A 26,800-nucleotide genomic window follows, 5' to 3' on the forward strand; every position below is an offset into this window, starting at 1 on the left:
GTGGATCCGTAGGTTGATTGCTAAGGCTGTTCCTATGTGATGTATCTGTTCATCAGAGACGTGGGGAAGTGATGTGCCTCACCACTGTCTCCTCACAAGCGCAGCACCCGTCCCAGCATTAACCTCACCGGTCGGCCTGCAGGGGCAGAACCCGGCGTGGGGTTCATCTTCTCACATCCCCAGAACAAGGCTTTTCCTGTCGTGGTTGAAACAACCTGACCAGGAGAACCGATGCAGGTCTAGTATCCGTGAAGGCCATTCAGAAATAAGGCCCTTTCTTTTACTCTAAGGGTTTTCAAGTGACTGTGCAAATAACGCTGAGTTGACTGAGCTACGTGCGTGAGCACAGACCATTTCAGGAGGAAATAAGCAAAAAAGAATGCCGTTTTGTCCTGAGATCTGATATTTGGTTTTTAATGCCTTTCAGTCACTTCCCTGATGAAGGCCCAGCCAGCAGAAGCCGGGTGGCCAGTGTTGCTGACCGCTGGGCTGGATGCGGCCGGCACAGGGACGTGGGCTGGTTGTCAGAACTGCCCGTCGTGCCAGGTGTGGAGACCTGGGTTGTCATTACAGCTCCAACACCGACAGTGCTCTGGTGGTAGCAGCGCCAGCACTGGTACAATCCGGAACGCTCGTGCACGGCGGAGCGGTCCCCGTTTCCCCGAACAGCTCCGTGCTGCGCGTTTGACTGAGCCGCGAACACCACCTGTGTGGTGCCTCTGCTTTGCCAACGAGGGCTGTGAGTTGCTTGTGATGTTAAAGATATGTATGTTAATTTTGGTTTATATCTCTTCCTAGCTAAGAAGTATAAAAAAGTTACTGGGAAAGAAATCTACTCGGACACCTTGGAAAGCACGCCGATGCTGGAGAAAGAGAAGTTCCCGCAGGATTATTTCCCTGAGGTACGTACCGTCCTGTGGAGCGTTCCCGAGCACCAGCGGGACTCTGGTTTGCTCTGATTACTTAGAGTAGCTACTCTCAGTAACGTAAATAAGGTCAGAATTGAGTCTTGGGTTTTTGTTTGTTTGTCAGTTTCTTGTTGCCTGTAGTATATGTTCTCAATCATTGCATGGATTTACCACATTCAAACGGAGTCCTTTGTATAGCAGGAAGTCCTTGTGAAGGATGGAGACAGTAATGAAGACTCATTTGTGCGTTTAAAAGCCGTGCGCAGGTCTGGTGCAGGGAGCCCCCGGCCGGGCAGGGAGCCCCACGGCAAGGCAGGGAGCCCCACAGCAAGGCGGGGAGCCCCACGGCCAGGCAGGGAGCCCCACGGCCGGGCAGGGAGCCCCACGGCAAGGCAGGGAGCCCCACGGCCGGGCAGGGAGCCCACGGCCATGCAGGGAGCCCCATGGCCGGGCAGGGAGCCCCACAGCAAGGCGGGGAGCCCCATGGCCGGGCAGGGAGCCCCACGGCCGGGCAGGGAGCCCACGGCCATGCAGGGAGCCCCACAGCAAGGCAGGGAGCCCACGGCCATGCAGGGAGCCCCACGGCCATGCAGGGAGCCCCACGGCCGGGCAGGGAGCCCCACGGCCGGGCAGGGAGCCCACGGCCATGCAGGGAACCCCACGGCCATGCAGGGAACCCCACGGCCGGGCACAGAGCCCCACGGCCATGCAGGGAGCCCCACAGCCGGGCAGGGAGCCCCACGGCCGGGCAGGGAGCCCCACGGCCGGGCAGGGAGCCCCACGGCCATGCAGGGAGCCCCACGGCCGGGCACAGAGCCCCACGGCCGGGCACAGAGCCCCACGGCCATGCAGGGAGCCCCACGGCCGGGCACAGAGCCCCACGGCCATGCAGGGAGCCCCACGGCCGGGCAGGGAGCCCCACGGCCGGGCAGGGAGCCCCACGGCCATGCAGGGAGCCCACGGCCATGCAGGGAGCCCCACGGCCGGGCAGGGAGCCCCACGGCCGGGCAGGGAGCCCCACGGCCGGGCAGGGAGCCCCACGGCCATGCAGGGAGCCCCACGGCCGGGCACAGAGCCCCACGGCCATGCAGGGAGCCCCACGGCCGGGCAGGGAGCCCCACGGCCGGGCAGGGAGCCCCACGGCCATGCAGGGAGCCCCACGGCCGGGCACAGAGCCCCACGGCCGGGCACAGAGCCCCACGGCCATGCAGGGAGCCCCACGGCCGGGCAGGGAGCCCCACGGCCGGGCAGGGAGCCCCACAGCCATGCAGGGAGCCCCACGGCCGGGCACAGAGCCCCACGGCCGGGCACAGAGCCCCACGGCCATGCAGGGAGCCCCACGGCCGGGCAGGGAGCCCCACGGCTGGGCAGGGAGCCCCACGGCCGGGCAGGGAGCCCCACGGCCGGGCACGGAGCCCCACGGCCGGGCAGGGCCCGTGCTGCCCTCGCTCCCTTCCTGTTCCCTTAGGAACCGGCGAGTGCCGTGTGTTCGGAGGTGAAGTCGTGTCGGACCAGGAGCGCCGGCTCAGCTCAGGGGTCGTGCTGAGGTGCCGTTGTGTGTGCACGTGCAATCTTTGCCTGCAGTTCTCTGCAGCTTAATTCACTCATTTTTAATTTCTTAAGAACATCTAGAACGTGGGTGTTTAATCGTGTTTGCTACAAGCCAAGAGAATGAATTTGTTGAATTCCTGCAACATTTGTGGTACTACTTTAGCATAAGGAGGAACTAAACAAAGTTTGAAAATTAATGTAGAATTTGTAAATATACACACTTAGAGATATTTATGTTGCATTAATAATTACAGGGTTGATGGGATGTGGGTTATCCCTTTTCTTTACTTTGATATTAAACTATTTGGGTTTGTATTCTGTATGTCTCTACTGGAGGGAAACTGCCTTTGACGTAATTTTACCAGCTTTAACCTCCTGTGAATAGGTGTCTTAAGTACTTCTTGGCAGGGAAGTGCTCTGTCATTCGGAAGGAGCTTCGGGCAGTTCCTCGGGTGCGTTTCTCTCCTCAGCGGCAGGGGACGGTGGCCGCAGGGTGACGGCCGCAGGGTGACGGCCGCAGGGTGACGGCAGCAGGGTGACGGCAGCAGGGTGACGGCAGCAGGGTGACTGCAGCAGGGTGACTGCAGCAGGGTGACTGCAGCAGGGTGACGGCAGCAAGCAGGGTGACGGCAGCAGGGTGACGGCCGCAGGGTGACGGCCGCAGGGTGACGGCCGCAGGGTGACGGCAGCAGGGTGACAGCAGCAAGCAGGGTGACGGCCGCAGGGTGACTGCAGCAGGGTGACGGCAGCAAGCAGGGTGACGGCCGCAGGGTGACTGCAGCAGGGTGACGGCAGCAAGCAGGGTGACGGCAGCAGGGTGACGGCCGCAGGGCCTTAAATGACATTCCTAAGGAGAAGCACCGTGTTCTGGTATTGGCAGGGATGCTCTTTACCTGGAGGAAGAATCAACAGGAGAAGAGAAAACCCACAAACACTCCCATTTAAGATAGGAGCAGGTCCCTGGAGCACCTCGGGAGTTGAACTCCGCTCCTGCGGTGCACAGCTGGTGCTGGTGGTGCCGCAGGACCCGGAGCGGGGTCCGTTTGCGGGGCGCCGCAGCGGGCAGAGCACGACCTGGGCTGTGCAGGGCGCGGGCAGCGCTGCTGTTCTCTGCGGCTCCGCGCTGTTCTCTGCAGCTCCGGGCTGTTCTCTGCGGCTCCGGGCTGTTCTCTGCGGCTCACGGCTGTTCTCTGCGGCTCCAGGCTGTTCTCTGCGGCTCCGCGCTGTTCTCTGCGGCTCCGGGCTGTTCTCTGCGGCTCCGGGCTGTTCTCTGTGACTCACGGCTGTTCTCTGCGGCTCCGGGCTGTTCTCTGTGACTCACGGCTGTTCTCTGCGGCTCCACGCTCGTCCCCGCCCGCGGTGCAGGCCCAGCCAGCGCGTTTCCATGGGAACTGAAGAGTTAGAGAAGAATTGGGGTGGTTTTTACAGTAGGCAGATTTTCATTTTATCCTGAAGACCAAGGAGTCTCGAGCACACGTGGGTCACAGAAACATCCAAGAGCCAGCGCTGGCATAGTTTGGGTTCTCACATACGTGTTTCTGTTTTTAAAGCTAAAATTAATCTTGTTGTCACCTCTTTTCTTTCTAGACAAGTGTTGGTGATAGAAGTGCTAATTTAAAGGCCACAAAGTAATGAGTATTTTGAAAATGTGGGTTGGCACAGCAGAATGCGCGGGCAGTGGCCCTGGCCAAACGCTCCGTTTACACGCTCGTGTGTGTTGTAGCCAGACTTCTCGTATCACATTTGCAATGTTTTGTGTGAGAAGTGGCTTAAGACTGATTCCTTTTATTACTGCTGCTTAAGGATGATCTAAAAGTAATTACAATGATTGAGGCATAATGCAATTCAAAATAATTACAGCGCAGTGCATATAAAACTAACAAAACTTTCTGCCGTGATTGATGGCTCCTCTTGGCCGCGCGTGAGCCTCCAACGACGCCGCTGGGAGCACCACTCCACATAATGCTACCCATTGAAAAAGCACATTTGTGTAGTCTATCAGCCCTGAGTAATTTTTTTTTCCCCATAGTGAGAAATTGGTTGTTATCATAGATCACAGATACTGCTCAGAGCTCTTATGAAAGATGAATTAATTTCACTAATGCTTTAATGCAAACCTTTCACGGGGAAGGCTGTATGGTGATAACCTTACCGCGGTCTCTCCTTTCTCAATGATGATTTATGTTGTCTTTTAGTAGATGAAACTGCCTGTATTCACAATCCATCTGCTGCTAAAGGAATCCTATTAACAGAGGCTCTGAGAAGAGACTTAATACCCTGAGGTGAAAGATGTGGTATCCCTGTGTGGGACACCAGGGAGGGGTATTTTTGCCATTCCAAGACGCAGATCCCTCGGGAGCGTGCGGGTGACCGTGTCCCCCGCGGGTTTTGTGCTGGCTTACGGGGGGCGGATCAGCTACTGACTGTCCGCTGAAGTCAAAATAGAGATTGTCGGTTTGAAATCTGCCATAGGAAACAGTTTTCTCTCTCCTTCTTCAACACAGGTCTTCCTTAAGCGCTGTTTCCAAAAGCTTCTTCTTTCCAAATACCGTATTTGGAAATACTAAAGCACATCAGTGACCCACTGCTGCTTGTGTTGCTGCTTTGAGTCGTGTGCTCCCACAATGATACAGTTTGGCTGCATAGAGAAGTCCTGAAGAAAATCTAAATTGGAAGAGAACCTGGTGAGATGCGTGTTGGCCGTACCTGCCCAGAGCGCAGACACGGCGCCGGGTCGGGGTTTGGAGCTCGTCATTCGGGACAGGTCACGTAGCCTTGTCATTGGCGGATCTGTGTCACGTCATCACCGTGCTATTACATTGATAGTATAGCTTCTATTTAGTGTAATTATCTACCTTTAATGACTATTTTGTGGAACTTTGTAATGACTCTCTGCATTCTCAGAAAAAGTGGAATGAGCCACAGAATGACTGTGATATTTTGGGTTGGGTTTATAAAATTTAGATCCTGCCAACCCTGAATCGGGCTGTTGCAGAGGAAGGAATTCTTACCGAGCCGGTGCCCCAAGCCCGTGTGCCAGCCGTGTGCCAGTGTGCCGGCCCGTGTGCCAGTGTGCCGGCCCGTGTGCCAGTGTGCCGGCCCGTGTGCCAGTGTGCCGGCCCGTGCGCCAGTGTGCTGGCCCGTGTGCCAGTGTGCTGGCCCGTGTGCTGGCCCGTGTGCTGGCCCATGTGCCAGCCGTGTGCCAGTATGTGCCGGCCGTGTGCCGGCCGTGTGCCGGCCCGTGTGCCGGCCCGTGTGCCAGTGTGCTGGCCCATGTGCCGGCCGTGTGCCGGCCCGTGTGCCAGCCCGTGTGCCAGTGTGCTGGCCCGTGTGCTGGCCCATGTGCCAGCCGTGTGCCAGTATGTGCTGGCCCGTGTGCCAGTGTGCCGGCCGTGTGCCGGCCCGTGTGCCGGCCCGTGTGCCCGTGTGCCAGCCCGTGTGCCGGCCATGTGCCGGCCCGTGTGCCGGCCCGTGTGCCAGTGTGCCAGCCGTGTGCCGGCCGTGTGCCGGCCTGTGTGCCAGCCCGTGTGCCAGCCCGTGTGCCGGCCCGTGTGCCAGTGTGCCGGCCCGTGTGCCGGCCCGTGTGCCGGCCCGTGTGCCGGCCCGTGTGCCGCCCGTGTGCCGGCCCGTGTGCCACCCGTGTGCCACTCGTGTGCCACCCGTGTGCCGGCCCGTGTGCCGGCCCGTGTGCCGCCCGTGTGCCAGTGTGCCGGCCCGTGTGCCGCCCGTGTACCGCCCGTGTGCCGCCCGTGTGCCGGCCCGTGTGCCAGTGTGCCGGCCCGTGTGCCACCCGTGTGCCACCCGTGTGCCACCTGTGTGCCGGCCCGTGTGCCGCCCGTGTGCCGCCCGTGTGCCGCCCGTGTGCCGCCCGTGTGCCGGCCCGTGTGCCGGCCCGTGTGCCGCCCGTGTGCCGGCCCGTGTGCCCGTGTGCCGGCCCGTGTGCCGGCCCGTGTGCCGCCCGTGTGCCGCCCGTGTGCCGGCCCGTGTGCCGGCCCGTGTGCCAGTGTGCCGGCCCGTGTGCCGCCCGTGTGCCCGTGTGCCGGCCCGTGTGCCGCCCGTGTGCTGCCCGTGTGCCGCCCGCGTGCCGGCCCTGCCTTGCGGCTCCTTGCAGACGAACAGGAGCTGGCCCTTCCTTTCCCAGGCTGCTCGCCGTTACAGCTCTGTCTTCGGAGGTCACTCCAGTGAGGACACGACGCGCTCTCCTGGCTGGCGTGTGTCCAGTGGTTTTGTGTGGGAAAATAAGTGGAGCAAGTGTAAGTTTTATCACATATTTCTTATATTTGCTTACATCATACACAGACACTTAAATGTGGTCTGCTGATATATATATTCTTACTAAATTCTTTATACTGCTAAATAAAGGATAATGAAAGCACTATGTCAAAAAGCAAACGATCAATTAAATTATTACACTACATAACAGGCTTTATCATTAGGTGGATTGGCTTTGTATCCTTAAGCTCTCACCATATGTTTTTTGATGATTGCCATAGGTACTTTGTTTTTCAGACTTTTAAATTTATGTAATGACTTTTAAAAATCTTTAGCAGTAAAAATATGACTGATAGTGCTGTTACAGTGTTTCATAGTGTTCAAAGGCTGGATTTGCCGTGATTGGGCTCCATATACTGCATCTTGTTCTGAAATGCAGGGAAACGAGAAAAGTGCTTTGAGCAGTTTGTGCACAAACTCCTGGCAACGCAGGAGCCTAAATCCTGTAATTCTGTCCTCTGGTCCAGAGAGGAGCTGCGCTGTGCGTGGGGCCGAGGGCGAGCGTGCGGCGCCCCCGCCGCCCGCGGGCGCGTCTCCCCAGCCCAACCCGCCGCTCCTCTCGAGCGGCAATTACACCGCAGCCATGGCCACGTTCATCTGTCTTCGTGCCCCTGCTCTGTATGGCGGAATAAACCCTTGCTGGGTCACTATTTAATTTGATATGGTCCCTCTCAGTAAAATGATGGAGAAAAGATGAATTAAGGCTCTGTGCTAGTCATTATCAATCATGGTTTGTGTGCATTACTTATTGCTCACAGTGCTTTTTGACATTAGCCCTCTCTAACCTCTCTCTTCATGTTAATGTTGTCTGGAGGTCCTTTTACCCGATGTAGCAGAGGTTATTTATATAGGTGGTGTTTCTGGGGGGTTTTAAAAGGTCAGCACGATCTCCTGAGAGACTCTATTCACAAAGGAAAGGCTGGTGGAATGTAACTACAGGCTTTCAAATTGTGAATTTTTTGTTTATATTTTTGTAAGGACTTCTAATAGAGAGGTGTCAGAATTCCAGTCACACTTATTAAAGATTGGGCAGAATAGCCTCTAATACATACTGCGGCCCTTAAAGCCAATGTTTGCGGTGTATGTGTGACGAAATTCCAAGCTACTGTAAGAAATTCCTGTGTTCTACCATGTCATGAAGTACAAACTGTGTTGCAAATACCTTTTAATTGGCTCGTATCAGCGTAAGCGTGCGTGAAACAGGAGACGGGGCAGAGCCGAGGGCTGGGCGCGCTCCTGGCGGGGTTGGTGGGGTTGGTGGTGATGGAAGCTCAGTGGAGCCCTGCGGTGGCTGCTGCAGAGCCCGGGGAGCGGGCGGTGGTGGCAGCGGGACTCGGGGGCTGGTGGCCCTGTGTCCATGGTGGGCGCGTGGTCCCGGGCAGCAGGCAGGCGCCGCGGGACAACGGGAGCGGGCTGGTGGCATTGCCAGGCCCGTCACTGCCGTCGGGAGGGGAGAGGTCGCTGAGGCTGGGAACACCAGCGTCACAGCTGCTTCTAGAGCACGGGAAGGAGGGTCCCGGGAGGCCTGTCCTCGCGGTGGGAAGGCGATGGAGCAGATCTGCTGGCGGGCAGGGCTGCGATGTCCCACACGTGGTCCCCAGCAGGGCCTGGGTGCAGTGTCCTGTGTGATGTGACCCGGTGGGCGCAGGTGAGGCGGCCGGAACCTGGCCGGGCTGAGTCCCACCGGCAGCGGGTTCCGGTGGCGTTCCGGTCAGCCGAGGATGTCACCAGGGGGTCACACAGAGAAGAGAGGCCCCGTAGGTTGTGGGATCACTGGCCTTGGAGATGCTCCAAACCCAACGGGTTGTGGCTCTGAGCAACGTGATCCACTTGGCCCTGTGGTAACGCTGCATCTTTGGAAGCACCTGTTGTGTTGCCAAAGAGGAAAATAGCAAATGAAAAATGACAGCTTGATTGAAGACATTATCTTGGGCCACATCATAGGCTTGGACTATTTGATTTTCAGTTGTATGTATTGTTCTTCAGTGATTAAAAGTTCAATGTAGTTATTTTTAAGAATGAAATGACAGAGCTCTCCTTTTTTGATTGAGATTAGATTTAAGCCAATTTTGAATGCTTTTAGCATTTAACTTTTTTCATTGTTTTGCTTTTGAATAAATGTTGACATTTTGCCAAATCTCAACTTGTAACTGTGCTGTCACAATCATCACAGAAACCGTGAACAGCAGAGACCGTATTGGATTAGGAGATGTGTAGATCAGGCAGGGGGCCGGGCTGAGGAAGATGCGGGGTGCGGGTGAACTGGTGAGCTGGGTGCTGGTGAACTGGTGAGCTCGGTGCTGGTGTCCCGGGTGCTGGTTGCTGGTGAGCTGGTTGCAAGGTGAACTGGTGTGCTGATGTCCTGGTTTCTGGTGTGCTGGTTGCAAGGTGAACTGGTGTCCTGGTTGCAGGTGAACAGGTGTGCTGGTGTCCTGGTTGCAGGTGAACAGGTGTGCTGGTGTCCTGGTTGCAGGTGAACTGGTGTGCTGGTGTCTGGTTGCTGGTGTGCTGGTGTCTGGTTGCTGGTGTGCTGGTGTCCTGGTTGCAGGTGAACAGGTGTGCTGGTGTCCTGGTTGCAGGTGAACTGGTGTGCTGGTGTCCTGGTTGCTGGTGAACTGGTGTGCTGGTGTCTGGTTGCAGGTGAACTGGTGTGCTGGTGTCCTGGTTGCTGGTGTGCTGGTGTCCTGGTTGCAGGTGAACAGGTGTGCTGGTGTCCTGGTTGCAGGTGAACTGGTGTGCTGGTGTCCTGGTTGCAGGTGAACAGGTGTGCTGGTGTCCTGGTTGCAGGTGAACTGGTGTGCTGGTGTCTGGTTGCTGGTGTGCTGGTGTCTGGTTGCTGGTGTGCTGGTGTCCTGGTTGCAGGTGAACTGGTGTGCTGGTGTCCTGGTTGCTGGTGAACTGGTGTGCTGGTGTCTGGTTGCAGGTGAACTGGTGTGCTGGTGTCCTGGTTGCTGGTGTGCTGGTGTCCTGGTTGCAGGTGAACAGGTGTGCTGGTGTCCTGGTTGCAGGTGAACAGGTGTGCTGGTGTCTGGTTGCTGGTTGCGTGTGTACCGGTGGTTGCTGGCCCCCCAGCCGTGCCCTGGCTGGCCGCAGAGACCAGCGGCTGTGGTCTGCAGGCACCTCGCTGTCTCAGCAGCATGAGGGACTCACAGTTCGGTGGGGACTGTGAGCTCCCATAGAGCCGGATAAATGCGCCTGACAGGTCTCCCAGGGACCAGCAGCCCTGACCAGGGTGCTCTGCTGGGGGATCCTGATTCGGAACGAGGAGTTCCAGTCTTTGCTGCAGAATCATTGGCATCATTATTTAAGCCTGTCTGGTGCAATATTCATTACCAGAGAACATTAGCCTACCCCACATGCATTGTTAACAGTGTACAAATAGGATGCAGAATCACGTCTTTTAGTGGGAGGTTGTGATTTATGGCAGCAGCTCAGGAGTGGTGCTGAAAAACACCTTTTTGCTGTATCAGAAGTGCCATACGTTGGCATGAGCTGATTTGTGGCTTCCTCGTGGACATCGCAGTTTTGATAAATGTAATGTTTTATCATTATTTAAATTCCCTTTAACTTTTATAGAAATATTGGGTGGGTTGGCTCAGCAGGAGAAATAGCTTTTTAGCACATCTCCTTCATTTTAATTTGATGTAAATCTCTGATGACATTTTACAGTTCAGGTAAAATTACAAAGAAGCCGAGACATTTGTGCATAGGCAGGAAGACTCTGCTGGTTTAGGCGAAGCGTAAACACAGTTGTAAAGCTTTCCTAATTGGTTATCTTTCATCTATAAGCAACTACCGGGGCTTATATTAGTTTTACTCCTAAGTTTATAACTGCTGCAGGACCAAAAATAGAAAGAATTCCAGGATTTAAGAGGCACAAGATATGTTTTCAAGGTATCTCAGCTGATATGTAGTTACAGTGTATGGAAGCACCTGGTTTCTCTCTGTTCTCTGTGTGGGCTCATTCACAGTACTGCTTTACCTAAGGTGACCGATTCTGATGTGTTTATTTTTCAGTGCAAGTGGTCCAGAAAAGGTTTCATTCGAACAAGGTGGTGTATTACTGATTGGTAAGTTGCATCTTTAAGTTATTCCTCATTATGTCTATATTATGTATGGATTTGTTAACAACTGTTTCAAATAAGGTATTCGTATATACACATTGGTCTATTCATAGAAAGATTGGTTGCAAAATGTTTATTTTGCTTTATTATTTGTTGAGCATGTAATGCTCAGTAAGTTGTAATGATGCCTGGCAAAATGTGATCCTGATAGCCATAGTATGTATGTAAATATGTATGTGAAATTAGCATGGGATAATTCAGGTCCTAAGCAATCCAACATGATCACAGAGGTTGGGTGTCAGTGACCAGGACTCCCCACGTTGGGGTGCAGGTGTCCCCAGAGCTGCTCAGTCCCCACGTTGGGGTGCAGGTGTCCCCAGAGCTGCTCAGTCCCCACGTTGGGGTGCAGGTGTCCCCAGAGCTGCTCAGTCCCCACGTTGGGGTGCAGGTGTCCCCAGAGCTGCTCAGTCCCCACGTTGGGGTGCAGGTGTCCCCAGAGCTGCTCAGTCCCCACGTTGGGGTGCAGGTGTCCCCAGAGCTGCTCAGTCCCCACGTTGGGGTGCAGGTGTCCCCAGAGCTGCTCGTGCAGGACGCCACCCGTGCCCGGGAATGTGCCGCCCAGCCCTGGGCCTGCTGGGGAAGGAGATTCTTCTCCGTCAGCTCCATGAGCCAGACTTAACCCCGGTCCGGTTGCCACTGGATCAGGGGAGGGTCCCTACCCTTAAGGAACACAGCTCTTTCAGACTGGTTCCTACTGTATTGCTTTTGCTGGAACAGAAGCAGTGGCTTTTCCCCTTCTACAGGCTTCTGACCCAGAAACCAGACAGGCAGCTGGGGGATAATGTAGGTTCTTGTTAGCTTTTCCAGATCCGTATGACGTGGTGTGTGATTCCAGCAGCAGGGCTGCAGCAGTGGCTGTTCAGCACCAGTTGCTAATCTGGCCTTTCCTCTTCTGTCATGGCTTTTCCAGGTTCTGTCTCCCCTATCTTCTTAGATTTCTTCTCTGCAGAAAGAATGTGGGCTTATTTTCAGGACTTTCCAAGGAAACCTGTTCTTCAGAGACAGATGTAAAGGAAAGGCTTCCTTGCAGGTTGGCGCTAGAGGGGCGGCTCTCGCCAGGAGCAGTCTGAGCCAGGCGTTCTGGTCAGACAGTGTGCTGTGCTTGTTTCCTAAGGGTGTGCTGGGAATTCAGTGAGGAGGCTCACAGCTTTTTCTGCTCTGGGAAGGGGTGAGTTACGGTGGTAGTTGTGTGTAGCGTGTGGTGATGATCCACGTGATCTAACAAGATCTCAGATGTTGCCAATGAGAGGTTGAAGGGGCAAGTTACTGTGAACAGTTTCTGGAGAATGAAAGTGAAATATTATGGAAAATACAGGGGTTAGAAAATACACCTAATTAGGTCTATAGTGCATAAGGTATCTGTTCATGGTATGATAAGGGTTTAAACCTCGTCTGTGTGCATATGCATATGAACAGAGTTCTGACCATTTTCGTAATCATGACTTTTGATCTATACATCTCTGCATACTGATAGCTCAATAAAAACATAGCCAGGAGACCTGTTAATACTTTTTGTGAATCCTCGGAGGGAGCTATTGACTTTCCCTGCCTAGGAAAACATCATTGCAGAACGTACCTTGTGCCAAACCAGGGGGCTTCCAAAAACCCCCAAAAGTGACCTTAGAGGATTTCAGAGACGTGTCCTGTTCCTCCTCCCGTGCGGTTCAGTGATCTGCCGGGCCAGGCTCCTCTGGGAGTCCGGCCGATTCTTCCTTCGCTTGTTGTAGGCGTGGACCAAGAGCTAAGGAATCTCGGGGCACTGGGAGATGCCATTTTAAGAAAAAATAAAAGAGAACTACAGAACTACATTTACTCTTTTTTTTCTTAGCGCTTTTTTTTTTTAAGTGTCTTGAATATTGGGGCAGCTGGTGGTATTTATTTCTGTTCCAGTAGTTCTTAGTGCTGTTGTGTTAATGGGTGCAAGATGGTGCCCCGAACATGTTACAATCTTAAATATAGTTTATATTTGGTAGGGAGGATGGGGTAGAGTATACATTTATAAAATGTAGGCATGTCACCAACCTGGGAACAGCAATCAAAATAGGTTTGGTGTTTTAGAGAAAGCAGGATTGCAGGATTAATGCCAGGGAAGTGCAGAGCATTGCACTCTGAGAGGAGAATTCAAAAGCACAAATACAATATTGGGAACAACCGACTCACTGTCCATGCTGCAGGAACCGATCAAGGGAGAAGAAATTGCGTGTTGTTCATTATTATCTTACTGAGATGTGTTTATAGATACATCATGTGAAGGACATGAAGGGGGAAGGTGTGGCCATGATTTAACGGAGTGCTGCCAGGGCCTTTGATGGATGCTCTGTCTTGTTCTGAGCGCTGAGCTTTAGGTAAGCGGGAAGAGAACAGGAGGGGCAGGAACTGCAGGAGTATCGGAGCGGGAGCTGAAGAATGTGTCTCCCCACAGCCGGGAGCCGGGTGCTGCCCGCGTCCCTGCGCAAGGGCAGCAGGACATCAGTTCCACTGGCAGGAAAACAGGTGGCATGATGAAAGGTGTTTTTAAGGACAGGGACGTTGGGGGCAGAATGTCCTTCATTGGCAAGTTTAAAGAACAAGCAGTTTTGAGGTGGATGGGGATGGGTTAGAGATACCGTCACTCAGGAGGAGAGTTCACAACCCGAGTCTCCTACGGGGATTCTTTCCATTCGTCCTTCAGACAGACGGGAATAGGCGTCTCAAGCCATCATCTCCTAATCATGTTCTGTAGCTATTATGTATCTTAATACGAAGGTTAGTAGGACTACTTCATGATCCCTGTGAGATCATTCAGCAGGATACGCTGTTCCCTGTAGCCAAAAACCCCACCGGTACCTTTGGAGGAGGCCGGCTGCGTGGTGACCTGTGCATCTTTGTCACCCCTTTGCTGTTCGACTGCCATCACTTGCCGTGTCCAAATCTGTGCCCCACTCGGCCGTGCTCGGGGAGTCTCCCTGTGCACAGCCCTTTCTGCGGGTGCTGGAGAGACCTCCTGTCCAAACCGTGGCGTTGTCGGTGCCACCTCGTCAGCGTTCCCTCTGGACCTTCGCAGCAGACACCTTTCCCGGTGAAACAGAAAAACCTGCCCCCAGTGCAGCACGTGGGAGTTCTGCACACGCGGGGCTGTTCACGGGGCTGTTGTTGGGAGGCAGAGGGGTGGCGGTGTTGCTGAACCCGTGTGAAAAAGAGTATCCCAAGTTCTCATTTCATTGTGACTCACCGTGTCCCATCACCAAAGGAGCTTGATAGCAAAGCAATGAGAAGACAAGTTTTTAAAAATGGAGACCAGGTCTCTTGGACGCAAAAAGCCCCGAGGAGAGCAAATATAAAGCAGAAAGCCAGTCTGGCCGTAGCAGGCAGACAGCTCTGTGTTTGCTGCTCTGACGTGTGGCCTGTGAGCAGGGACGCGCAGCTCGGGACGGCTGGCCGGCCGGGGAGGGGACACACTGCCTGCGATCAACACGGGTGACGAGAGGAAAGTCCGTGTCTGGTCATGTTTGTAACAGAAGATTCCTTCTGTGTGAAGGATTTGTGCCACAGTGAACAGTGGGATTGTGTGAAGGTACATAAGTATAGTTGTGTGCAGGTACATTCTAAGGCCTGGGGTGTTATTATTGTTAAAAATGCTGTTATCAGCCAAAATCAGTTGTGCAGTCTCCGAGCAAATTCCAGCCCCTGTGTCAAGAAACTTGTGCATTAACACTGAATAGGGCGTAGTTATAAAAAGCTGTCACCACAAGTGGACAAGAAAATAGAGCAGACACGTAGTGACTGTAGGAAGTCCTGACCTGCCGAGCGGGGCCGGAGCAGCTGCGGAACCGCCTCGGTGCTGGAGCAGCCGCGGAACCGCCCCGGTGCTGGAGCAGCCGCGGAACCGCCCCGGTGCTGGAGCAGCCGCGGAACCGCCCCGGTGCCGGAGCAGCTCTGCCGGGACAGGCCCGGGGTTGGGGTGTTCAGCTGGAGAAGAGAAGCTCCGGGGAGACCTGGGTGCGGCCTTTCAGTACAGAAAGGGTCTGACAAGAGGATGGAGGCCCTGAGAGCCCCGGCTGGACGGGCTCTGGGCGCCTGGGCTGGCGGGAGGTGTCCCGGCCCGTGGCTGCGGGTGGACCAAATGGTCGTCAAAGTGCGCTTTCCAACCCAAACCATTCTGTGAGTCTATGATTCGGCTTTTATGCAGGGGGGCAAAGGAAGGTATTTCTGTTTCACAGGGGTTTGAAGTTGGTTTCATTGATGAAGGAAGAACTGCCAGAATATCCCCGCTTCTCTTGTCATCAGCCAAGCCAAAATCTTCCAGAGCAGTAACGTGGTTCTTTCCAGAGCTCTCTTGTGCCAGCCTGGGCCATGCCGCGAGGCAGGCACGGGCAGCGTTCCTGGGCCGCGGTGTGTCCGTCCCGCAGCCCGGCCGCGCTCACCCCGCTGGTGCTGGCGGTGCCGGGGCGCCGGGCAGCGGCACCGCGGGCCGGCCCCGCCTCGCTGCTGAGCGGGAGGGTGGGTTCGCGCCTCCGTCCGTCACCTCAGGAGCAAAGCTGGGAACTTCTGCTGATTTTACTGCCTTTCGGAGGGTGGCTCCTCATCCCACGGGCTCGGGCGGAGCTGAACGTCCTGTGTCCTCTTCCTGCTGGGGTGGGCGAGTTGGCCAGCGTCGCCTTGGCGTTCTCACCCAGGGCGGGAGGTGCTGCTGGGGTTTAGCCTTTACTGTCAGTGAAATTCTGCTGCCAGTAGCAGTTCGGTTTGTTTATTGCAGAGCCGCAGTTCTGCTAGGTAATTAGATACAGCTTTATAAATTTGAAGTTGTTTGTTTACACATGCAATTGTTTTAAAAATATTTTAGCGAGAGAATACTGCTTGATTTCTGTGAACGGTAACTGACAAATAGCTTTACATTTTCATATTGTGTGTATTTTAAGCAAAAGCCTGGGTGCAGTCTTACCTGCGGATGAGTTGCTAGAAGTTTGATGACAGTCTTTGACAATTTTCTGATGATGATAGCTTAGTTTGCACAGTCTGTGTGAGTAAATATTGCAGTAACATAAGCGAGAATACAGTAAGTGTTATGTTGAATGCTTTGCTGATGCAACAAATGTTTTTTTCTTTTATCCTGAATCATTTTTTTCCTTCTTTTTTGTCATAGTGCCTTTGACTTGGTAAACATTCATCTTTTCCATGATGCTTCCAATTTAATTGCTTGGGAAACAAGCCCATCGGTTTACTCAGGAATACGGCATAAGGCTCTTGGCTATGTACTTGATAGGTATGTATTGGCCTTTACTGCCTCTCTCAATCTTCTGTGTTCATGAGCAGCGTATAAAGAATGTTTGTTGAGAAAAAACTTCTTCATGGTGCGGGTGGCAGAGCACTGAACAGGCTGCCCAGGGGCTTGTGGAGTCTCCTTCTCTGCAGACATTCCAACCCCCTGGACATGTTCCTGTGCGACCTCACCTGGGCGTTCCTACTCCGGGGGGATTGCACTGGATGAGCTTCTGAGGTCCCTTCCAACCCCAAACATACTGTGATACTGTGTGATACTGTTTCAAAAGGCACACTCAGAAATTTAGAGATTTTTACTCTGTGAACTGAAAATGGTCGCTTCTTATCAGAGTTTTCTATACAGTACTGATTACAGATCCATGTATGACACTTCTGAGGTAAATTACCGAGATTGACGAATCTCTCTAAAGTCACCAAAACTTGTAGAGTATAAAGCAGGTTTATTTTTTAAATGTGTTAGTTAGCTTAGCTTCTTTTTGGTCTATGTGGAGTCTAATAAAGCTTCCAATCAAGTATGTTTTAGTTACAGAATAATAGAATAATTCTGGTTGGAAGGGATCTCTGGGAGTCCCGTGTTGGTCCTCCTGCTCAGAGCAGGGCTGACTTCAACCTCAGACCAGGTTGTTCAAGGCTTATCCAGCTGAGCTTTGCAAAGCTCCACGCAGGGTGATTCGCAGCTTCTCCAGCCTGCCTATTACTGCGTTTGACTACCCTCGTGAAACTTTTTCTCCCTAATATTCAGTCAGACTTTCCCTCGAAGCAGCTTCTGTCCACCGCCCCTCATCTTTTGGTGTGCATTGCTGTCCTTTCTGTGACTGCCCAGCAGCGACATCCTCCCGTAGCAGTCTGTTCCGTGACCTGGACAAACCCAGCTCTTGCGCCTCTCCGCGTACAGCGCGAGCTCCACGGCCCCGGCGTTAAACCCCGCGGTGTTCAATCTCAGGCCTCGCTGGGAGCAGGAGGCAGCTCACACGGCATTTGTGTGTCATCACTGATATAAATAACGTCACCGTTTATATAATGGTGTTAGGGGTCGATTCATTGGGTGGGTGGTACAGTACAGAGAATAGTCCCAAAAATACCCCAAAATTTACAGCTGCCCTAATTAGAAGTTTAAAGTCAGAAAAAAAAGATGGCTTTTTCTTGAGTAAGAAAAAATTGTTTCACTGTGGGCACATGTGTATTGGCAAAGTGAACAGGTACTTCCCTTACGAGAATCACTTTTCCCCGAGAAACAGAGCTGTGCGTGTCTGTTCAGGGCAGCGGGGCACGCAGCCCCTGGCCTGGGCTGCTGCTGCAGACGGAACCTGAGGCTGGAGACGGCTCTGTGCTGTCCTCCCGCCCGATCCGTGTGCCGGCGCTGCCTCGGTGGCTCTGTGCTGTCCTCCCGCCCGATCCCGTGTGCCGGCGCTGCCTCGGTGGTTCTGTGCTGTCCTCCCGCCCGATCCCGTGTGCCGGCGCTGCCTCGGTGGCTCTGTGCTGTCCTCCCGCCCGATCCGTGTGCCGGCGCTGCCTCGGTGGTTCTGTGCTGTCCTCCCGCCCGATCCGTGCGCCGGGGCTGCCTCGGTGGTTCTGTGCTGTCCTCCCGCCCGATCCGTGTGCCGGCGCTGCCTCAGTGGTTCTGTGCTGTCCTCCCGCCCGATCCGTGCGCCGGGGCTGCCTCGGTGGTTCTGTGCTGTCCTCCCGCCCGATCCGTGTGCCGGCGCTGCCTCAGTGGTTCTGTGCTGTCCTCCCGCCCGATCCGTGTGCCGGGGCTGCCTCAGTGGTTCTGTGCTGTCCTCCCGCCCGATCCGTGTGCCGGCGCTGCCTCGGTGGCTCTGTGCTGTCCTCCCGCCCGATCCGTGTGCCGGCGCTGCCTCGGTGGTTCTGTGCTGTCCTCCCGCCCGATCCCGTGTGCCGGCGCTTCCTCGGTGGCTCTGTGCTGTCCTCCCGCCCGATCCGTGTGCCGGCGCTGCCTCGGTGGCTCTGTGCTGTCCTCCCGCCCGATCCGTGTGCCGGCGCTGCCTCGGTGGCTCTGTGCTGTCCTCCCGCCCGATCCCGTGTGCCGGCGCTGCCTCGGTGGTTCTGTGCTGTCCTCCCGCCCGATCCGTGTGCCGGGGCTGCCTCGGTGGTTCTGTGCTGTCCTCCCGCCCGATCCGTGTGCCGGCGCTGCCTCGGTGGCTCTGTGCTGTCCTCCCGCCCGATCCGTGTGCCGGCGCTGCCTCGGCCCGCGCTGGCTCTGCCGCGGCACCGGCCCCGCGCCGCGCCTGACCCCGTTCCGCCCGGTGTGGCAGCGTGGGCCGCGGCAGCGCCGGAGCCGGCACCGAGCGGCTCTCGGGGCCAAGGGGAGCGCTGGGCCTGGCGGGCGGCTGGTTGAGGGGTGCGTGCGAGGGGTGGGTGTGAGGGGTGCGTGTGAGGGGTGCGTGTGAGGGGTGTCTGTGAGGGGTGTCTGTGAGGGGTGCGTGTGAGGGGTGCGTGTGAGGGGTGCGTGTGAGGGGTGCGTGTGAGGGGTGCGTGTGAGGGGTGCGTGTGAGGGGTGTCTGTGAGGGGTGTCTGTGAGGGGTGCGTGTGAGGGGTGCGTGTGAGGGGTGTCTGTGAGGGGTGCGTGTGAGGGGTGCGTGTGAGGGGTGCGTGTGAGGGGTGCGTGCGAGGGGTGGGTGTGAGGGGTGCGTGTGAGGGGTGCGTGTGAGGGGTGCGTGTGAGGGGTGGGTGTGAGGGGTGCGTGTGAGGGGTGCGTGTGAGGGGTGCGTGTGAGGGGTGCGTGCGAGGGGTGGGTGTGAGGGGTGCGTGTGAGGGGTGCGTGTGAGGGGTGCGTGTGAGGGGTGTGTGAGGGGTGGGTGTGAGGGGTGTCTGTGAGGGGTGCGTGTGAGGGGTGCGTGTGAGGGGTGCGTGAGGGGTGTGTGTGAGGGGTGTGTGTGAGGGGTGCGTGTGAGGGGTGTGTGAGGGGTGTCTGTGAGGGGTGTGTGTGAGGGGTGCGTGTGAGGGGTGCGTGTGAGGGGTGTCTGTGAGGGGTGTCTGTGAGGGGTGTCTGTGAGGGGTGCGTGTGAGGGGTGCGTGTGAGGGGTGCGTGTGAGGGGTGCGTGTGAGGGGTGCGTGAGGGGTGTGTGTGAGGGGTGTGTGTGAGGGGTGCGTGTGAGGGGTGTGTGAGGGGTGTGTGTGAGGGGTGCGTGTGAGGGGTGTCTGTGAGGGGTGTCTGTGAGGGGTGTCTGTGAGGGGTGCGTGTGAGGGGTGTCTGTGAGGGGTGTCTGTGAGGGGTGCGTGTGAGGGGTGCGTGTGAGGGGTGTGTGTGAGGGGTGTGTGAGGGGTGTGTGTGAGGGGTGTGTGTGAGGGGTGCGTGTGAGGGGTGCGTGTGAGGGGTGTGTGAGGGGTGTCTGTGAGGGGTGCGTGTGAGGGGTGCGTGTGAGGGGTGCGTGTGAGGGGTGCGTGTGAGGGGTGTCTGTGAGGGGTGTCTGTGAGGGGTGTGTGTGAGGGGTGCGTGTGAGGGGTGTGTGAGGGGTGTGTGTGAGGGGTGCGTGTGAGGGGTGTGTGAGGGGTGTGTGAGGTGTGTGAGGGGTGTCTGTGAGGGGTGCGTGTGAGGGGTGTGTGAGGGGTGCGTGTGAGGGGTGTGTGAGGGGTGTGTGTGAGGGGTGCGTGTGAGGGGTGTCTGTGAGGGGTGCGTGTGAGGGGTGGGTGTGAGGGGTGTGTGTGAGGGGTGCGTGTGCAGGGCGGGTGATTGAGGGGTGTGTGAGGGTGCGTGTTTGGGGCGGCTGGGTGCGGGTCCCGTCAGCGTTCCCTCCTGTGGCCGGCGCCGGGGGCAGTTCCCCCCAGCACTGACTGTTGGTGACGCTCTCTGGCAGCCACCTCAGAGTTCAAGATGCTCCTCAACCAAATCAGTTTACACGCTGAAAAATACCTTTGCATAGGCAGTGTTGTCGTTTTACCCTGTGTGGGTTTTCACTGAAAAAGGCTCTGAACTGTAGAATGGATTATAAGCACATTTTCAGTCACGTCTCTCTCAGGTTCTGTTTCTTTCTGCAAGTTTTCTTGTATTTAAAAATGGGCAGATATTTTAGCAAGAGAGACCGCCTCTTTCCACTTTGTGTAAGTGCTTTTCCTGCACACCCCAGCAGAGGGCTGAGTAGGAATTTCTACAAAACACGCATTTATGGTCACTTTTGGGGGTGAATCAAGGATGAAGAGGAAAAATCCAGTATGTGTGTTCTCTTGTATCACTTGTAAAATCGGTACCAGTCGTCAGACAGCACTGAAGGCACTTGCAAGGTTTGCAAATAGGTAGCATGCAGGCGTTCATAAAGATCCCTTAGAGGGCAGAGATGCGGTGAGATCGGATCTGCCCTTGGTGCAGTTTGAGACGCAGATTTCTGAGTTCTGTCAGGTACCACAGTGTGGGAAAGGCCCGTTGGATTTCATTTTTTCTTGGCTCCATTGGTATCCTCTCCTTCTCTTGTGCTTTGCGTGAGGGAACGCTGGCAAACCTGTGTAAACCTTTTGCATTATTTATTGCACGCTTGTTTACAGCATGCAGTGTGCTTCATTAGCTGATTTTGGCTCTGGACCTCCCACGACGCCTGGCGAGGGCGGGTGACAGGGCTGCAGCGTGAGTGTCAGCCGCGGGTCAGAGGTGTCACGCTGGGATGTCATCGCAATGTGACACTGCCAGGCCCTGCCCAGCGCCGTCCCTGAGGAGGGCCCCGGTGCGCCGGGCGCTGCATTGTGCATTCTGAGGGGGCAGCCAGGCGCAGATCCGGACCTCCGGGCGCGGCGATGGGCTGGCGGGCACAAAGGGCAGTTCTGTAGCAGCAGTGAATAATGGGCAACCCCTTTCATCGGCACTGCTAACCTTTTGGCAGCCACCAGCAAACTCTGTTCTCATCCGCTGATTGGGGAGGACAATACACTGCAGCTCGCTTTGAATGAATGCTGCCACCAACAGTGTCCCCATTCAGAGGGTTTTGGGAACCATCTTTGGCCATTGTCTGCCATCACTCCTTCAGACAGTAGGAAAAGGGAAAGTGAGAGCGTCTATGGGGGGAAAAGTACTTCTTTTCTTGGCTTTAATCTCTCTTTAAAGCTTCATAGATCTACATTTCCAGCTGAGCTACTGGAACTATGCAGTGTCAGATAAATACAGAAGAGAGAGGTTTCAAGCTGCGCGGTTAAATCCCCTTATCTGCATGAACTAATAATGCAGATGTAGTGCTGTTAAAAACAGAGACTGATAAGTCTTTTCCTTTAAAGCCTTTAAACTGCTAAAGAGCATTTAACAGCAATGCAGTTCAAACCCGGCGAACAATACTGAGAAGGAAAACAGTTTAATGAGCTAAACCTTCAGTGAATGAAACGGCAACACCTTCTCACAGTTGATGTGGGTCACTGTGGGAGTGGGGAAAGGCAGTTCTGGCCAGGCTGCATCTTCATGGACATGAATTAAGGACAGCCTTTTATCGCAGGAGCCTGAAAGGCAAGAAGAGAGTGTGCAAATGAATCAGTTTAACTGTTAAAATTGTCAGGAAGGTTGGTTTCCCCAACGTTATTTTAACTAGAAGGTTTAACACAGAAGCTGCACAACATCTCTAAATTACCGAGAAAGGAGGAGTTACAGGGGAAAACGCAAAGGAAATAGTGTCAAGTGAATGATTTAGAGCTGCCTCTGGAAGTTTTCTTGTGAGGGAATCTACTAATAATTGTAATAATATGTTTTGGGAATGGAAAGGTTTAATCTTACAATGGCGATTTGGCTTTAATAGTGTTAAAATGAATTCTATAGTTAGGAGATGCTTTTACAGCCAGCCAGCTGGTATGTGCTGAGCCAGAGTGCTTTTAGCATTTGCCATCTAGCAAGTGTGCAGGAAATGTGGTGCTGGACTCCTTAAAGACTGAGAGAGTCGGAATTACACTAGTATGAAGCAAATATCTGCTTGTATATTTACCAATATGTATACAGTGTACATGTAGAAAGCTGGTGTGTGTGGTGTGTCTCTGTCAACACTAATATGAACCCAAACTGAATTCCAAGAAGTAAATTGTCTTGTTCTACATAGACACAAATACAGTCAAATCTGAACTTGCTTTATGTTTTGGGGGCAAAAAAAGTCTTCCAGGCCCATTTTGGACAATTCCCGTGTATAATTAGTCCTATTTGCATAATACTTGTGTTTCTGTATTTTCTGCAGTTGAAGAGTTTAAGCTATATGTGAGAGTAAGAAAGGAAACATAGATTACATTTTAGTTCAGTGTTACATAAATGTGCTGTGATGGATCCATATGTCTTATAAATTAATCATATTGGTGTATTAGTCATGTCATTTAGGCCCTTGCTGCCACACGTGTCTGCGGAGTGTGACAGCCCGGCCGGCACGGGCAGGAGCTGCGGGACAGCGTGGAGGGACAGGGACACGGTGTCAGCCCATTGCTGTGTTCAGAGGGACAGGGACACGGTGTCAGCCCATTGCTGTGTTCAGAGGGACAGGGACACGGTGTCAGCCCATTGCTGTGTTCAGAGGGACAGGGACACGGTGTCAGCCCATTGCTGTGTTCAGAGGGACAGGGACACGGTGTCAGCCCATTGCTGTGTTCAGAGGGACAGGGACACGGTGTCAGCCCATTGCTGTGTTCAGAGGGACAGGGACACGGTGTCAGCCCATTGCTGTGTTCAGAGGGACAGGGACACGGTGTCAGCCCATTGCTGTGTTCAGAGGGACAGGGACACGGTGTCAGCCCATTGCTGTGTTCAGAGGGACAGGGACACGGTGTCAGCCCATTGCTGTGTTCAGAGGGACAGGGACACGGTGTCAGCCCATTGCTGTGTTCAGAGGGACAGGGACACGGTGTCAGCCCAGGCTGTGTGCAGAGGGACAGGGACACGGTGTCAGCCCATTGCTGTGTTCAGAGGGACAGGGACACGGTGTCAGCCCAGGCTGTGTGCAGAGGGACAGGGACACGGTGTCAGCCCAGGCTGTGTTCAGAGGGACAGGGACACGGTGTCAGCCCATCGCTGTGTGCAGAGGGACAGGGACACGGTGTCAGCCCATTGCTGTGTTCAGAGGGACAGGGACACGGTGTCAGCCCAGGCTGTGTGCAGAGGGACAGGGACACGGTGTCAGCCCAGGCTGTGTGCAGAGGGACAGGGACACGGTGTCAGCCCATTGCTGTGTTCAGAGGGACAGGGACACGGTGTCAGCCCAGGCTGTGTGCAGAGGGACAGGGACACGGTGTCAGCCCATTGCTGTGTTCAGAGGGACAGGGACACGGTGTCAGCCCATTGCTGTGTTCAGAGGGACAGGGACACGGTGTCAGCCCATTGCTGTGTTCAGAGGGACAGGGACACGGTGTCAGCCCATTGCTGTGTTCAGAGGGACAGGGACACGGTGTCAGCCCATTGCTGTGTTCAGAGGGACAGGGACACGGTGTCAGCCCAGGCTGTGGCTCTTGCTGTGCCAGCCATTTAAACTTCCTGAAATGATCTAGAGCATTCAGATCCAGAAAGTGAATGTGTTTTTTAGAAAGTGACAGTGCTCTTCTGTTTCCTATTGAAACGTTCCCTGGCCTAGTTCAACAGAAACATTTTTACATTACAACTGTGAAATCTTGGCATAAAGCTCCCCTTTGTGCCCTTCATTATTTTCTCACAAATATAGTCCATTGTCACATAGCTGAAGTTAATTTGATCAACATTGGGACATTTAACTTTTATGTCCAGTCAAAGGAGCTGTTTCATGCTCATTTTGGGTATTCAAAAGAAATGATTGCCAGAAAAATAATGTTACTATTAACAATTCAGAGCAATTAGTTTCCCAGGGAGAGGCGATGTGATGCACCGGCTCCACACAACTATTCTTTGTCATTTTATGGATGCTCATCAGTCAACTGTCACATCTTCTCAAAGACCCCTCCAATCTAAATGTTTCTCTTTGGGCTTTTCCCAGAACCAGCAGCTGAATGAGCAAAAGAAAAGCCACTTCGTTTCCAGGCAAAGGAAAGTGGGCTCTAAAGATCTGGGTCATTTGAGAAGGTCCCAGGAGCAGCTTGCTGCTGGGGGCTTGGGCTTTTTGTAAATTTTGTTCAGGTTTTGCAACAGTGGTTTTTGACATGGAGTGAACACCCTCTGTAATCAGGGACTTTGAAACTTTAGTGAAATTCCTGTGTATCCTGATAGAATGCACTCCCGGGGCAAAGAAACCTTCCATCCAGACGTCTCCTAACAATGGGTGGAACTCGAGATCACATTCAGAGGCAGCTTTTATTGAACACCCTGCGGCTCATCTCATTAACATTCAACCGTCCCCCCCTTTAAACTAAGGTTAAGTGCTCTCCAAATTACTGTGTTTGTATAATATGCTCTTTAAAGAGTAAATCCAGCAAAATTGTCTTGTTACCTTCAAGCTGTCAAATACGGACAGACACTTTTTCCTTCTCCTTTTTCTGCTGGCTCGAGCTTTGCGTGCTTGGTGCTGCTGTCAAAACACTACCTTGTATGTCCTCCCTGCTTGCACAGACACCTTTGGAATTTTATTTGGCTTATTTTTTTTCACAGAAAAATAGTTCTGTACTTGTATGCAAAGTAATGGTAAATAGATATAATTGTAAGGGCACACTAAATGCATTTTCATAATATGTAAATGATGATTTCTGGTAGTCCTAGTCAGTAATTATTCTGTTATTTTCAGCATTTGATGCTCTCTTTTTTTCTGTATTAATTAATAACCAAATAGGTTATGAATAAGTTGGCAGCATTTATTATTCAAATTGAAGATTAGAGGACTGTTTTTTCTCGCATGATGGAAAGAAACCTGTATGAACAACAGTATGTTTGGAAGCAAACTCTGCCGGAGCGGCAGCAATGCAAAGGCAGGGCGTTAGGACGTAGCAGGTGTCACACAGAAAGGTGTCACCTCAGGGCCCACAGTGCGGTTCAGCGAGCCAGGGACAGAGCTGCGGCTGCTGCAGGGGACGCTGCAGTCAGGAGCTCTGAGGTGTCTGAGTGCCAGGACAGAGCTGAGGCTGCAGTCAGGAGCTCTGAGGTGTCTGAGTGCCAGGACAGAGCTGTGGCTGCAGTCAGGAGCTCTGAGTGCCAGGACAGAGCTGTGGCTGCAGTCAGGAGCTCTGAGTGCCAGGACAGAGCTGTGGCTGCAGTCAGGAGCTCTGAGGTGTCTGAGTGCCAGGACAGAGCTGTGGCTCCTGCAGGGAACGCTGCAGTCAGGAGCTCTGAGGTTTCCTGGAGCGGTGTCTGGCTCCCTGTCCCAGGTTGTGACAGCCGCTAAGGGCTCCCCTGCACCCCTTTGCAGGGACGGGCTCTGCGGGAGCTGCCGCGTGTTTCTGCAGCATGTACCGGGTGTCACTGCGGGCGGGATGGGATGGGGCGGGATGGGATGGGGCGGGATGGGATGGGGCGGGATGGGGTGGGATGGGGTGGGGTGGGATGGGATGGGATGGGATGGGATGGGATGGGATGGGATGGGATGGGATGGGATGGGATGGGATGGGATGGGATGGGATGGGATGGGATGGGATGGGATGCGCTGTGGAAAGTACCGCTCCTGGGAGGGTTTGTGTGACTAAACAACTGAAGAAAAGAGGGAATGCCTCTCAACAAAGAAATGACTGCAAATAACTTGTGGCCTGCTTGATTTTGCTCTGAAATGGCTTTACATGTGAATGAGGTACGTTTCTCTTTGCACTGTAATTTGTCCCCCACAGGCTCTGGCGCTGGGTAACAGGCAGTCCTGGGTGGCTGGCTAAAGGTGACACTCCCATCAGCATTCATTGTGGTTTGTGTCTTCTGAAACCCTCTGTTGTACAGCCATATCATCTTCCAGGGTAGCTGTGATTCAATTAAAAAGAATCTATATGGGCTGTTGATCCTATTTTTATTCATTTGCAGAGAAATGAAAATGAATTGCTGTTGTCATTGTATTTCCGATGCCCGCTGTCAGGCGGTGCTGCGAGCTGGCAGGCACAGCGGGGGCAGCGCTGGAAATGCTCCGTTCTGCTTCCCGCGGGCAGCGGGCGAACCACCAGCTCGGCACGTCGTGTCCGCGGGTGGGGTGGGTGTGAGGAGGACACGGCCGGGGCAGTGGCGGCTGCCGGCCCGTCTGCTCCCCTGCGGGACACGGCCGGGGCAGTGGCGGCTGCCGGCCCGTCTGCTCCCCTGCAGGACACGGCCGGGGCAGTGGTGGCGGCTGCCGGCCCGTCTGCTCCCCTGCGGGACACGGCCGGGGCAGTGGTGGCGGCTGCCGGTCCGTCTGCTCCCCTGCGGGACACGGCCGGGGCAGTGGTGGCGGCTGCCGGCCCGTCTGCTCCAGCGCTGGCTGAGGGGCTGGGCGGGCGTTCTGCAGGCACTGCCAGGGAAACGCTGGAGCTGCTTGGCCTGCCACGAAATCTTCTTTATCTTCCTTCCCTCGGTTTAAGGCTTTAAGATGCAGCTGAGATGATCCTGTTCCTCACTCCCAACAGAGAAGATGGTCCTGCTATCTCTGTATCCACCAGAACTGCCTTTGTTCGAGCACAGTAGTGACAGCTCTAGGTGTTTCTATTCAGTGACATCTCTTGAAAGAGAGGGTTTTTCCCTTCTCTTTAGCACTTCAAATGTTTCTCTCATGTCACCCCCAGTTGTTTACTCTCCCAGCCTACTGGAGAGTGATTTTCAAAGGGATCAATGCCCAGGATAACAATTCAGTATGTAAAATTGGTTGCTAGTCAGCTCTTCTC

At 54.4% G+C, this 26,800-nt stretch overlaps 1 protein-coding gene across 1 annotated transcript in view; it reads left to right on the forward strand.

Annotated features, from left to right (window-relative positions):
* INPP5A (inositol polyphosphate-5-phosphatase A) overlaps nucleotides 1-26,800 on the forward strand; it is a 219,139-nt gene that overhangs the window by 113,449 nt on the left and 78,890 nt on the right. Inside the window, exons 6-8 of the mRNA XM_082054376.1 lie at nucleotides 799-902; nucleotides 10,749-10,801; nucleotides 15,978-16,097. Of these exons, the coding sequence (XP_081910502.1) occupies nucleotides 799-902; nucleotides 10,749-10,801; nucleotides 15,978-16,097 (277 nt within the window). The remainder of the gene's footprint in view (nucleotides 1-798; nucleotides 903-10,748; nucleotides 10,802-15,977; nucleotides 16,098-26,800) is intronic.

Source organism: Streptopelia decaocto (assembly GCF_964273445.1).
Source record: "Streptopelia decaocto genome assembly, chromosome: 5".
In the NCBI taxonomy this organism is placed as follows: Eukaryota; Metazoa; Chordata; class Aves; order Columbiformes; family Columbidae; genus Streptopelia; species Streptopelia decaocto.